The sequence below is a fragment of the Anabrus simplex genome, chromosome 2, assembly GCF_040414725.1.
Source record: "Anabrus simplex isolate iqAnaSimp1 chromosome 2, ASM4041472v1, whole genome shotgun sequence".
Lineage (NCBI taxonomy): Eukaryota > Metazoa > Arthropoda > Insecta > Orthoptera > Tettigoniidae > Anabrus > Anabrus simplex.
Genome location: NC_090266.1, coordinates 705832375 through 705847272, shown reverse-complemented (window position 1 = coordinate 705847272; position 14898 = coordinate 705832375). Strand labels below are relative to the sequence as shown.

Genomic DNA, 14898 nt, shown 5'->3' with positions numbered 1-14898 from the left:
TGTGTCACAGTTAACCACACAGGAAGGATAAATTACGGTATTTTAAATTAGAAAACAAAGACATATCTGAGGGTTTCAATCCCAAACAGAAAAAACTGTGTTTACCTGTATATTTGATCACGAGCTGCCTAAACACACAGCAAAAATAAACTTTCCCACTTTAAAATTTTCACAGATCCACACCCAGCCTGAGACTCCCTCGGAATGTGAAGGATGGAAAGGTCAACATGTGATAAGAAGAGGGGTGTGTTCTTCATACTGGTTCTTTCAAAAAGATGTTTGTAACAACATGCCCCTGTAACAACTACCCCCGGTCTTCCCTACTCATGGGGATACAATGCGTTTTAAATATGATCAGAATAAGGCTGTAACCTATCATAGGTCCCTTTTAAGGATTTCCTTCATAAATACTGATTTATGTCTATAGTTTTTATTATAATTTACGCTTAACCACAACAGCCAACCAGGGTAACCCATTTGTTCCAATTTTATGACCAGTTCATATGTCACTGTATGACGACTCTCCTTCTATCCTTTTCGAACTACCCTACAATCAGGTGATCGCGATGTTGGCCTCACAGAGCAATATGGTTGAATTGGCACTATTTGCACTCTGTGATAATTAATGCTCTAAGCTGTCAGCTAACGGTCTTTAATTTTGCACTAGTGATTCTATAATGAATATTTTCAATGTTTTTCATCATTCGACAGCCACGACCCCTTGCTTATGTGATCACTGAAAACATGGCGGACATTCATTCAATTAGCGTCAGACAGGCAGCGCTTCCACCTCTCTATGTTATTCTAGCTCGTCGGGTTGAAATGAGAAAGGAGAGGGCATGTGAAAAGAATAGAAAGCAATCTAAGCAATACTGTCACAGTTCTCTCCCCAACACGAGTAAAGTGCATTCCATTTGTCATTCCTCCAGTTATTCAGTCCCTGGCGGGCTATCATGTGCGAAAGTCACAGCATGCGTTTTCTTTTTTCAATATGAAGAGAGTTAAAGAACATCACACAAGTGTCTCCAATTTTTTTTAAAAACAGTGTAGGCAAGATAAAGGTAAAAACGAGACCACACCGGAAAGTGAAAACGACGAAGTCCACAAATCCAATGATATATTAAGCATTGGCAATAACAGTGAAAGTGATTCAGATGCTAAAAACTAGACCCTATCGGTACGCAAAAGTGATAAAGTCGACGTTAAAATAAGGGGTGGAAATGAAAGTCAATCAGTTACTGATATATTGAATTATACGGCTACAACTGATTATCCAGACATGTGAATGGAGCAACGGTGGACTGACAGACAAGCAGACATCTGTAGTCGGGGTGCAAAAATGGTTTTCTGGGTTGTAAATAGTGCGGGGAAAAATGAAAACTCTTGGTGCTCATGTAAGCCAGGGCTTCAGTATAAGTTCTGAATGGAGTTAATTTCAGTGCGACTTATTCTTCAAACTCGGATAACGCTGTAAAACTGAAATCATTGAGAAATAAAATTAGGTTTCATCAGTCAGGGGTACCACATCCATAACAGACTATATCTTAACAGACTTCGAATTGACGCAAGTGTGATAAACTGATATAACTTGAAAACAACCAGAGAAACGAAACATGCACTAATTTTTTTGTCAATCAACTAGACTTTAAGCTAGAGTAAGTTTGTAATCATATAAACTGGCTCTTAAAAAACAGAGTATTGGAAGGCAGGATACTTCCTTTAACCTTAACCTTAGCTGAGTAATTTGTCATGGACATCGACAACCAGATGGCAGTCAGAAGGAAGCATGTCCATGCGCACTCGGTTTTGACTCTGCAGGCAGTGAATGTCCTGGAGTAAGAGGTGAACAGTATTTGCAACATTCATTCTAGGGTACAACCACGCCCCGCCAACGAGTATGTGTTTCTGTTGAACAACTCCAGCCATTTGAACAGGGTCGCATTGTGGGCCTGAGGGAAGCTGGATAGACGTATCGACTGTTGCTTGGGCCAATGTATCAGTGGCGTGTCGCTGCTTTCAGCAGTGGTCTGTGGAACATTCCCACAGCTGTAGACCAGGCTCCGGACATCCGTATAGTATAGACGCACATCAAGATCAACGCATTATACGAGCAGCAGTGGTCGATCGAACATTATCCAGGAACAAAATTCGGTCACATGTTGCACATGCTGTATCACCAAGGACCAATGGGAACCATCTTCTTGCAACAGAATTGCGATCACTCGTGCCTCTGGCCAGGCTACCACAGACACCATGACACCGCCAAGCATGACTACTCTGGTGTCGTGAAAGAGTCGACTGCAGAGGGGAATGGCACTCTGTTGTCTTGAGTGACGAGAGTAGGATCTGTCTGTATGCAAGTGATGAACGTACAGGTGTATGGCGTAGACCTGGTGAGCAACCTATTCCAGAGTGCATTCACCCACGACACCCAGGTCACACCCTAGGCTTCATGGTGTGGGGGGCCATCAGTTACAACTCGCGCCACAGTTGGTGTTTCTGCAGGGTAACATAACCAGTGCCCGCTACATTGCACAGGTTGTTGAACCCATGCTATTGCCATTTCTTTGATAGGAAGGTGATGTTCTTTTTCGGCAAGACAATACATGTCCACATACAGTACAACTGCTGCGACGCAACATGCTCTACATGGTATAATACAACTTCCCTAGCCAGTAAGATCACTGGATCTCTCACCAATTAAACATGTCTGGGACATCATGAAGTGGGAACTTACGCGCTATCCAGAGCCTACAAGAACCATTGCCGAATTGCATCAAAAGGGGCAAGATGCTTGGGACAATTTATTGCAGGATGCCATTCGGCACCTTTATGATCGGTTGCATGCACGAATACAATCCTGCATTGCCGCCACACGGGGCTACACTGTGTACTGATGTGATTCTTTGGGCACACTTTACTGTGACATGTTTCATTTGGCCTGAATTTGTAATCATATACTCCTGCAATGATGAACTACCTGTCACTTTGCTTGTGAATAAAATGACCTTGTTCTTGTGGATGTCGCATTTTTTCTTCAGCAGTGTATTAAGAAAAGGGTACTTTATGTTGCTGTGGAAGAAGCTGCTTCTTTTTTTTTAACTTATGCCCTTTGGATGCAGCATGCTGCTTCATGTCATTTTGACTGCCATGAGCTATGTTAAAATCTCTGCTGCAGAGATTACAATACGTCCATTTTTTATATTTACGATGGGCATGAACGCAGGCAAAAATCTGTTCCCAGTTCTTTCAATGTTTCTGGTTAGACTGCATTTTCTTCTGTGTTTTGGGCAGTGTAGAAGGATCATGAACACTTTTGTCAGAATACATGTTAAGTACTTTATGGTAACAACATCAACACAAGCCACAGTGAGACCACTGAAAATATGCACAGAATACATGATCAGACTGGATATAACATGCTGCGCTGCCAAATACAGACACGAGTAACTAGACCTAGTGATTTTTAAAGTATTTTGAAATGTACAGTACACATTTAACCCTCTTGGCAAAAATAAATACATGGTTTTGTGAAGGAAAATTGTACAAAACATCTGAAAAATATGCAAGACTTATGTTAAGGCAATAAAAAGGTAAGAATATGGAAAAAAACATACAATCTAGCAACCCTACCATAAACACTGAAAATTCACAACTTACCCGCCTTGTTAGACCGATCGCAATGTAACAGTTCTCTCCAGGATCAATAATTTCTATCTCAAAATAATGGTTTGTGGTGTTCAGTGGACAGCGAGCTTGAGCCAACCCAACATCAATTATGCTTTTCCCACGACCAGTATATTCCAGAATCTGAAATGATTAATATAATTATTTAACAAAGCAAATGCATGTAGGCATGAGGATGTTGGACAATAGAAAGTGTCAGATTATGAAAATAAATATGTCTGTTGCTCAATATGTTATAAAAATGAAGTTGCACTGCTAAAATATCATTTCTAACTAGACCATAGAAAGTCATTGATAGAAAGAAAAAAGAAAAAACAGGTGGTTGGATTGTACGACTTCCACAAATGAATATACTTTTAGATAGAGGTACTTGGTGGAACTTGTAATTTAACGGTCAATATTCAAAGTAAGCAAGCTTGCAATTTTATGCGACTGTTGATATCATGATCATAGTAAAGAGATCTCAAGTTTTACATGGAATCCGAAACACAGGGATGTACTAATTTTCCATTAAATTAATTCCACATGCATCAGCTGGGATTTAAACTGCAAGTGCATGGTGAGAAGCCACAGACTATTCTGCTAGAATATCAGTCCTTCCAAACTATTCAAATTACTGTTCTAAGTTCAATGTTCTTCAATGAGACACCTGCTCGCATATTTAAAGTGGCATCATTGAACTAACTGGAGCAAATTAAGCACCAGGAAAAATCAAACAGCCATGTTTAATGGAATAATTTGAAGGAAGGAAGATTTAATGTACAATTAAAATGACCTGAATTGGCGTGAAAAGTTTTTTTTCTTTTTTTTTTTTTTCAATTTGCTTTTATGTCACACCAACACAGATAGGTGTTACGGCAATGATGGGATAGGTAAGGACTAAGAGGGGGAAGGAAGCAGCCATGCCTTAGTTAGGGTATGGCCCCAGCACTTGCCTGTTGTAAAAATGGGAAATCATGGAAAACCATCTTCAGACCTGCTGACAGTGGGGTTTGAACCCACTATCTCCCAAATGCAACCTCACAGGGGGCTGATGACCTCAAATGTTAGGCCCCTCTAAACAATAAGCATCATCAACAAGCTCACAGCTAACACCAGCTGTTTCCACGGTAAAAGACAGTACCGTGCTACGCACATAATATTTAATAACAAGTTCCACTTCACTCATCCATGAGATTCTCTTATATCATCCTGCTACAACATGATGATGATAATGCTTGCTGTTTAAAGGGGAGTAACATCTAAGGTCATCGGCCCCTAGTGGTACGAGATGGACGACATAACGAAAATTTTAAAATGTATCCACTGACTAGAATTTAAAATAAATGAAGATCAATAATGATGGTGAATTTAAAATAATCAGTGGATTTAGTTTGCAATGCCTGATTTTCTGTAAAATGAAAGATGATAGGTTATGGTAGAATAAGACATTGCCTTAAAATTCAATAATACATCATGCAAATTACTATTTTATAGAACACATTAAAATATACAAACACAAACAAAAACAGAGTCAAATTAACGAAACATAGTGAATAATAATACAAAGACTATTACAAAACACTACAATTATATGCGATAAAACAAACTCTATCCCACATAAAACAGATGACTAGGTGACTGCTCGTCACCTCGCAGGATGAGGGAGATGGTACACGGGAGTTTTAGACTACAGCGCAGATCGACTAGATCCATGCACTCCAATAGGATGTGTACCATGGTAAGATGATTGCCACAAGTGCACACCGGAGGGGGTTCTCCTTTCAGTAAATAGGAGTGTGTTACCATAGCGTGGCCGATCCGAAGACGGCATAATAACACTGCTTCCCTCCGAGAAGCCCTAAGGGAAGTCCTCCATACCTTTGTTGTACATTTAATCACTCTCAGCTTATTTGGAAGTGGAGTGGCCTGCCACTCCATCTCCCAATGGGACATAACCAAATGTCTCAGTTGAGAGCAAATATCATTTTCTGGAAACTTGTAAGGCAACGGGGGCAATGCAACTGCCTTCTTGGCAGCTTTATCAGCTAATTTGTTTCCCTCTACACACGTGGCTTGGGAGAGACATAAACGTGATTCTGGTGCCAGCAACCGAACACCCGGCCAGCAGGTCCTGGGTCCGCTGCACCAAGGGGTACAGAGGAAAACAGGCTTCAATAGACTGTAGTGAGCTCAAGGAGTCAGTACACAGCAGAAAGTGTCGGCACTCATCGGAGAGTGCGTACCACACAGCTTCACAGACAGCATAGAGCTGTGCTGTGTACACACTACAGGTTTCCGGGAGAGCAAAAAGAAACCTATCATTGTCGACAATGAACGCACAGCCCACCTTCGTTTCTGCCATTGAACCATCTGTGTAAACGACGACAACATGGATACCGGCCACAACGGACAGGAAGAGTCTCCGATAAATCGAAGGGTCCGTGTTTTCCTTCGGGCCAGCGTGCAGATCCAGGATTATTTGAGGTCGTATTATCCACGGAGGTACCCCACTTGGTTGTCTGACAAGGCAGGGAACTGAAGGTACATCACACATTTGTGACTGCTATCCAAGCGTATTCCGACCGGCCGCGTTGCTCAAGGATAAGCAGCGTACAGCCAACTGTTTCCATTGTTGAATACGCAAGGATAGCTTGGGTAAAGTGGCATCTGTCACAAATTTGCAGCAAAGGACAGAAGCATTTGCTGGTGCCTCAGGTATAAAGGTGGCACACCAGATTCAGCGAGCAGCCTAGCAATGGGGCTTGTACGAAAAGCTCCCAATGCCAACCTAACCCCGCTATGGTGGATGCTATTCAGTTTCGCAAGGACACTTGGCCTTGCTGATCCATATGCTGAACTATCGTAGTCTAACCTGGATCATTTCCTAAATAAAGCTCAGGATGCGTATGAGGGCGCTTCCGGCAAATGTGCACAACAGAGGACTTTGCGGTTGAAAACCGAAAGCCATGTTCTAAAGACCACCTGTTCCACTCTCCTAATAGCTTGCTGTAATTGTTGCTCTGCAACTGCCATATTATGCGGGCTATAATGCAGAGCAAAATTATCCACATATAGCAACGGTATTACTGCTGAACCATCAGCAGCGACAATACCGTTTATGGCAACCGTGAACAGAGTGACACTAAAAACCGATCCCTGTGGAACTCCATTATCTTGAACGTGGTATTGCGAATATACTGAAGCCGTACAGTGTCCTGTACAGCTCATTGGAATCATAGGTGCCTTTCTACCTTATTAAAATCATTTCTAAAGGTCGCGTCATTGGTAGGATTATGGGCGATGGGGATCGAGCAGCGTCCGGCCAGAACGGAACCCGCGAAAGAGCGCCGGAAAACAAAGGGAAGGTTGAACAGGAGCCAAGCCCCCACGAAAAGGCCCTCTCAACTCGCAGACAGAGTTGGAGATGTGACGCAACGCTACCGTAGTCAAACAAGCCCCGAGGTGTGGCCTATTTTCCCAGAGATCCAAACTAACAGAAGGAACTTCTGGATTTGTATGCACATTTCACAGGTGCCAACATCGAATTTTGGCGCATAAAAATTATAAGATATTTTGATCCAGACATGGGTGGCATACAGGGATGCTGTAATAGAAACAGCAAGGGAATGCCTAGGAACAACTGTGTGTAAAGATGGGAAAAGGCGAGTATCTTGGTGGAATGATGAAGTGAGAGCAGCCTGTAAACGTAAAAAGAAGGCTTATCAGAAATGGCTCCAAACAAGGGCCAAGGCAGACAGAGATTGGTACGTAGATGAAAGAAACAGAGCGAAACAAATAGTTGTTGAATCCAAAAAGAAGTCATGGGAAGATTTTGGTAATAACCTGGAAAGGCTAGGTCAAGCAGCAGGGAAACCTTTCTGGACAGTAATAAAGAATCTTAGGAAGGGAGGGAAAAAGGAAATGAACAGTGTTTTGAGTAATTCAGGTGAACTACTAATAGATCCCAGGGAATCACTGGAGAGGTGGAGGGAATATTTTGAACATCTTCTCAATGTAAAAGGAAATCATCATGATGGTGTCGCAAACAGCCAAGTTCATGGGGAGGAGGAAAAGGATGTTGGTGAAATTATGTTTGAGGAAGTGGAAAGGATAGTAAATAAACTCCACTGTCATAAGGCAGCAGGAATAGATGAAATTAGACCTGAAATGGTGAAGTACAGTGGGAAGGCAGGGATGAAATGGCTTCATAGAGTAGTAAAATTAGCGTGGAGTGTTGGTAAGGTACCTTCAGTTTAGACAAAAGCAGTAACTGCACATATCTATAAGCAAGGGAACAGGAAGGATTGCAACAACTATCGAAGTATCTCATTGATTAGTATACCAGGCAAAGTATTCACTGGCATCCTGGAAGAGGTCTGAAAATATAATAAGTGAGATTGAATCAAGGTGTAGTAAAGCTAATGCAGTGAGCTCGCAGTTGCGATCAGCAGTATTCTGTAAGAAGGAAGTCAGCTCCCAGACGAAACTATCTTTACATCGGTCTGTTTTATGCTTTACGGGAGCGAAAGCTGGGTGGACTCAGGATATCTTATTCATAAGTTAGAAGTAACAGACATGAAAGTATCAAGAATGATTGCTGATACAGACAGGTGGGAACAATGGCAGGAGGGTACTCGGAATGAGGAGATAAAGGCTAATTTAGGAATGAACTCGATGGATGAAGCTGTACGCATAAACCGGCTTCGGTGGTGGGGTCATGTGAGGCGAATGGAGGAGGATAGGTTACCTAGGAGAATAATGGACTCTGTTATGGAGGGTAAGAGAAGTAGAGGGAGACCAAGACGACGATGGTTAGACTTGGTTTCAAAAGATTTAAAGATAAGAGGTATAGAACTAAATGAGGCCACAACACTAGTTGCAAATCGAGGATTGTGGCGACGTTTAGTAAATTCGCAGAGGCTTGCAGACTGAACGCTGAAAGGCATAACAATCTATAATGATAATGTATGTACGTATGTATGTGTATGGGAAAATTATGGGAGGCACACCAATGAATAGAGCTGAATTTTCTGCATATCCCAGACTGAAAATATGGAATACTTTATTCAGGGGAAGAAAGAAGTCACCAGATGTTCAGCCGTGACATATCGCAAACACGTGTGAACGTGAAGTGTCCCCCAAGCTAAGAGTTGCGCTCAAAGATGACTCCACCCCCCAGATGACGCTAAAGGAATAATTAAAAGCGGGAAGCAAATTACGTGAAAACTGCCAATCGTCGGTAGACCACACCTGGTTCAAATAAGAGAGGAGAGAGAGGGTTACAATATGCACCATTTAAATATTTTGAATTCCTGGGATGAAAGGAGCTGCTGTCCTTAATGAACCGTGAATCGTTTACGCCCACTGTCTTCCGGTGTGTAGACCATAAAGGCTGGGCTGGCCCTCGCTGGACACAGTTCCCAGCGGGTCGCTGAGAGGGGACAGTGTGTCGCATTGTGCTCAAGTTTTTACAGTCCGAAACCTATTGACCGCATACTAAGACAGTGTTATTGTGTCCGTCGTGGCTGTGAAATACAAAGCCTTTGCGAAGTGTAGACGGGAAGCCAAGCAAGCCTAGGCGAATGTCTCTGTGCCGCATGTCAATTAAATAAGCTGCGAGCATAATTTATAAACAAGTAGTGGGATTCGGCTATGGACAATGCGACCTAAATGAGTCCGTGATATTAATACATTGGTATTACCCAAAGTGCTACTCTAAGTCAGGGTTCCCAAGTATCGTGAGCCACCAAATTTATGCTGTGAACGCACCCGCAGTCACTAGAATGACCTGCCGGTTGATGGTGTAAATTCTGCATGTGTGTCGCGGTAAACAGAGGACAGTGTGACGAGTGGTGGAGTGTTACCCCTTTGGATTACTCTAGGATTTCAGCAGTGAACGCGCTATCCAGGATGTCGGACTTGTGTGGACCAGGGTTGAAGAACAGCACGCCCGTTTCCAGCGTCGAGGCCATGCAGCATTAAGCTCCGCCATGGGTCTCCTGTGTAAGGAAAAACCACGGCCACCAAACAGATGAGTGATGTCAATATAATCTCTTAGCACGTTAATGTAGAACCGGTTGTAGGATGAGCTTGCCTTTGTAATACCAAAATGTTGTAAAATAATGCATGTCCTAATATGGAAATTTTATTGTTCTTTATCAGGTTAACGTAAAATTCGAGGGAGCTAACTCCCCGGACGACCCTTTCGGGTTTTTTTTCTTAATGATTAGTTTATCGTGAGGGGTTATTCTTAGTAATATGTAGAATATCCTAGCAAGTATGGGAAACAAGGATAGGAGAATATTTGAGTTCCCCTAGGGGTGGCTAGAAAAATAGTGTGGAGATCCAGGGAAAACCATGTCTAAAGGTTGTTAGTTAATGTCCAAGATGGCTAGCGTATATGCTGGGGAAACTCACGGGTCAGTCAGACGATGCATGCGAAACTTACACATATAATAATTGCATGCAGCAAAAGAGAAGAGATCCTGACCGAGAGAGGTACACAAATGTGTTATTTAGGTATAATTGAGAGGGACAGTTCGCGAGTTTCTCGTGATTCTTGATTATTTAACCAGAAATGTATGGAGTTTTTTTTTGTCTGCAACCGGCTGAAATCCAGGGAAGCCAGAGTCTTATGTATGGTAGAAATATATGCATAACTTTGGGAGGTGAGCGAAGAGGAAGCATGGAATTGAGGAATCATGAGAGTCCTATGCCCAAGGAAAGAAGATACGCGATATGAGACGTAATGAGAGGGCCGAATGCCCAGATAGTTTTACGGTGAGATGATTCGGAAGTGATGGTGCCCACAGTCGGTGCTCTACGAGAAGAATGAGAAGGTATAGAATAAATGATTATTTCTTGGGAATTCTGCGGTAAGATGAATAAACAAATGAAGTGGGCCATAGATATGTGTCTCTGAGAAAGGAGGGCTGGCCGTTGTGAGTGAGAGAAGAATCCGACGTAGCTAATGAATGAGTGATGGTTGCAGTACAGCGAATGACCTTCTTTTTTTTTTTTTTTTTTTTTTGTGAGTGTTTGCTCCTCGCCTTTCTTGACAGAGCGGCCCCGCTGTGCTATTGTAGTTAAGGCTCGAGGCTCTGGGTTTCCCCCGTGACTGCTTGTTGTCTTAAATGGTTTAGCTAAGATCACTTCTGTCAATGATAATATCACGGTGATTTAGAAAGTAAATAATAAATGATTATGGATCTCCCCAATATCCGGTGATATGAGACCGTAGCTAGTGTAGGGATTTTCAGGAATGTACCACTCAATCGGGATTCATCCAGTTCAAGCCCCGGGGTCAGAATGGGCCACCTTGGGCAAGCTTCCATTAAGCTTGTGCCAGGGGCAGAAGACAGTGATAAGCATGTTTTCTTCTTACAGGAAGGGCCCCTGTTATGCATGATGTGTATGTATATGTGTGTGTTTAGTATTTAATGTGCATTTATTTTGAGTTCAAACAGAACCGATGTTCAACGTTGTTTTGTCTTGGTGACAGATAAGGGAAGTCCGGGGGTTTTAGCTAATGGTATGTGTGTTTTGTCTATGTATTATGTAAATATCTCTTTTAATATGGTAATCACGTAGTGCAGGAACCGGTTAATTACGTGCTAAGAACCGTAGGTATTATGTAGAGGGACATCAGCTCATCTCACGGTGTGATCGACAGAATATTAAAATGTAATGAAACGGTATGAACTAATGAGGGAAAGATGGATGATAGTGGTCGCAAAACCTCAATTATACCTTTGTGCAGACGACTTCTTCAGGTGAGTCAAAATTTTAAGTGTCAATTATTTTCTTTTCCTCCCGTATGCGGAGAATTCATTGTATAGGGTTGTATTTTCTTTTATTATGTCATATTTTGAATAAATTAGTCTTCGTAACCACCATTATATGATTCTTGTCATTTGTAGCAGTGCTAAGCAGTATCCAGTAGACAGTTGAACGCAGAGTATCCTACTTTCAGATTACATAAGGCTCCAACTTTTTTTTTCTTTCTTTCTTTCTTTCAAACTACCACCCCCCCAAGTGCTCGAGCTGCCGAGGCCAGCACAGAAAGTAGGAGGGGAGCGGTTCGAAGCTCGTTAGGCAATTCGAGCCGCTCTTCACTCTAGTCTCATCCATGGGTGTTTACCCTGTAATGTGGAGGCATTCTTATGCGTGGGTCATCCACTCGAGGCCCGGAAGGGTGTAATACCTCCCTATTACATACGATCCACTTCATTCCGTATCGATATTGTAATCAAGTTAACTAATGAAAAAGGTTCCACCTGATCGATACTTTCCTTTTTTATTATTTAGACTTTGGCTAAATTTTTGTCATTAAAACTTACAGTACATATTTCGATTGCTTAGCAATCATCATCAGCTGTTTCACATAATGCTTAGGTAAAACATAGCATAAAACAATTCCATAATTAAGATTAAAAATTATGTTAGTAAAGAACAATTAGGTGTTGGGGAGGGGGGAATACGTGAAGGGGGGGGGGGCAGTTGCTAGTTAAAGTTGTTAGTTTTTTACTTATACAAATTAAAAAACTATTTTTTGAATTAAAAAGTCTTTGGTTTCAGTCTATGTCACTGCACTGGTTATTTATTAAATTCGATGGTTTTTAGCATGATGCTCTTGCAAACTTGTCTTGGTTGTATAATGTTCCTCCTTTTGTTAGACCTTTCTTGTTTGTAACTCGTTACTGTCCGGTGGAGAAGATTATGTTTATTGTTGGTCGAATTATTCAGGTTTTTGTTAAGTTGGACAGTTTGGAGTACGACCCCTATCCAATTGTTCGGTTATACAAATTCTATTCGTAAATTGTTAAGTTGGGATATTAGGTGTACGACCTGTAACCCTGTCTAATATGTTCTTGTTCCGATGTTTACGAGTTTGTATCCATCTCTGCCATCCTCGACCTTGTGTAGTAGCGCTACTAACATTTCTTCAGCAGCCTTACTGATCTCATTCTTCACGACTGTCCATTCTTCCTCTACTATGTTTCCTTCAGCCTTTTCATTTAGTCCTTATGGTACATGTTCCTTGAAACAATCCCTCACGCTCTTTTCTTTCAACTTGTCTAGATCCTATCTCCTTGCATTCCTTCCTTTCTTTCTGCAATTTCAGGTGGCATTTCATGACCAACAGGTTATGGTCAGAGTCCACATCTGCTCCTGGGGAAGTCTTGCAGTCCAACACCTGGTTTCTGAATCTCAGCCTAATCATAATGAAGTCTATTTGATACCTTCCAGTGTCTTCAGGTCTCGTCCACAAATACAGACGTTGTTTGTGGTGTTTGAACCAAGTATTAGCAAGAACTAAATAATGATCGGTATAGAATTCAACCAGCAGACTTCCTCTTTCATTCCTTTGTCCCAACCCGAATTCTCCTACTGTATTACCTTCTCTTTCTTGGCCTACCACTGCATTTAAGTCTTCCATCACAAATTGTCATCACCTTTTACATATTGTATTAAATCTTCTACCTCTTCGTAATTTCTTCATCATACACTGAAGTAGTAAGCATATAGACCTGCACTATTGTGGTGGGTATTGGCTTGGTGTCTATCTCGACAACAATAATCCTTTCACTATGCTGGTCGTGTAACTTACCCACTGCCCTATTTTCTTATTCACTGTTAAACCAACTCTTGCATTTTCCCTGTTTGATTTGGTGATGATAATTCTGTAGTCGCCTGACCAAAAATCCTGCTCTTCCTGCCAACGTACTTCACTTATACCAACTACAACTAACTATAGTCTATCCATCTCCCTTTTCAGATTCTCTAACCAACCACAATGATTCAAACTTCTAACGCTCCGACTCACAGAATGTCAGTATGCATCTTCCTGATGATTGCCCCCTCTCGCGTTGTCCACACCCGGAGATCCAAAAGGGGGACTATTTTCCCTCCAGAATATTTTCTCAGTGCATCATTCATATAGAGAGTGCTGCATGTCCTGGGAGTTAGTTACGGCTGTAGTTTCCCGTTGCTTTCAGCCATCTAGCAGTATCAACATAGCTAAGCCATGTTAAGTAATATGACAAGACCATATCCGCCAATCATCTAGACCGCCGCCCTTGCAACTTCCGAAAGACTGCTACCCCACTTTCAATGAACCATTTGTTAGTCTGGTCTCTTGACAGATACCCATCTGATATGGTTGCACCTACAGCTCAGCTACCTGCTTCTTTGGGACACGCAAGCCTCCGCACCGTGGCAAGGTCACATGGTTCAATGGGGAAGGGATGCGCGTTACGGTCCATACTTTGTTGAAATGTACATTAGGTTTCACTAAACTAAACCCATGAATCACCTCAAAAATGAAACTTTCTCATGGTTGACACATGCGGCTATTGACACATAGCTACAAAAAAAACACCTTTCCTACTCTGCCCTTTGCAGAAAAAAAGCAAAACTTATGGAAAAAGCCATTACAGAATTTTAAAAAAAAGTTGTAATATTGTCAGAGTTAGCTGAAAATTCTGTCCGTTCAGTTCTCAATGTTGAAACCTTCTAACTGCTTATGTCAGTCTATTAGTGTAACTGTGAACTTTAACCCTTACCACTCGTCTGTCGGGTGAGGCCCGACATTATTGTTTATAAGTTTCATTTCCGTATTGATGGATATTACTTTACATAAAAACAATATATATACAATTCTCCACCTTATCAATACGAATTTATTTTACATTACAAATATTCAAGACTAGTTTCGACCCCTATGGGGTCATCCTCAGTTGACATGCATTGTAAATTGTTCATAAAAACATCACGTATAGTGGTAAAAGTTAGACTAGTTTAGGCTGATCATTAATGTTTGGTATGTCTAGTACATGACTAGTGTGCATTGTTCATAAAGACATATATTACCTTACTGCTACTACTATCCAAATTTAAATTATATAGTATGGAATACAGATATGTTTGTGTAACTCAACAGTGACAAGTTCAAATATTTACAGAATTGGCTGTTGATTAGTCACATGATATTACAGAACACAGGCTTGAACATTTTTGATTTAAGTGTCAGTGCAACATCTTGCTTTTATACATACTAGAAGCTAAATTCATTTTGTAAAGTCATTACATTCTGATTGGAACTTAGTGTGAGGTTAAAGTTGAATAAAATATATGCTAATGTGGACATTAAAATATTGTTAAAATGGGCATATAATTAAAAACAATGGTATGTATGCCACACATGTCTAGTATAAAAACTCATTACAT

At 41.4% G+C, this 14898-nt stretch overlaps 1 protein-coding gene across 2 annotated transcripts in view; it reads right to left on the bottom strand.

Moving 5' to 3' along the window:
- Nucleotides 1-14898, bottom strand: part of LOC136863048 (SPRY domain-containing protein 3) — a 201966-nt gene that overhangs the window by 38403 nt on the left and 148665 nt on the right. For both annotated transcript variants that reach the window (XM_067139372.2, XM_067139371.2), the window contains one exon: nucleotides 3661-3810. In XM_067139372.2, coding sequence (XP_066995473.1) covers nucleotides 3661-3810 — 150 coding nt within the window. The remainder of the gene's footprint in view (nucleotides 1-3660; nucleotides 3811-14898) is intronic.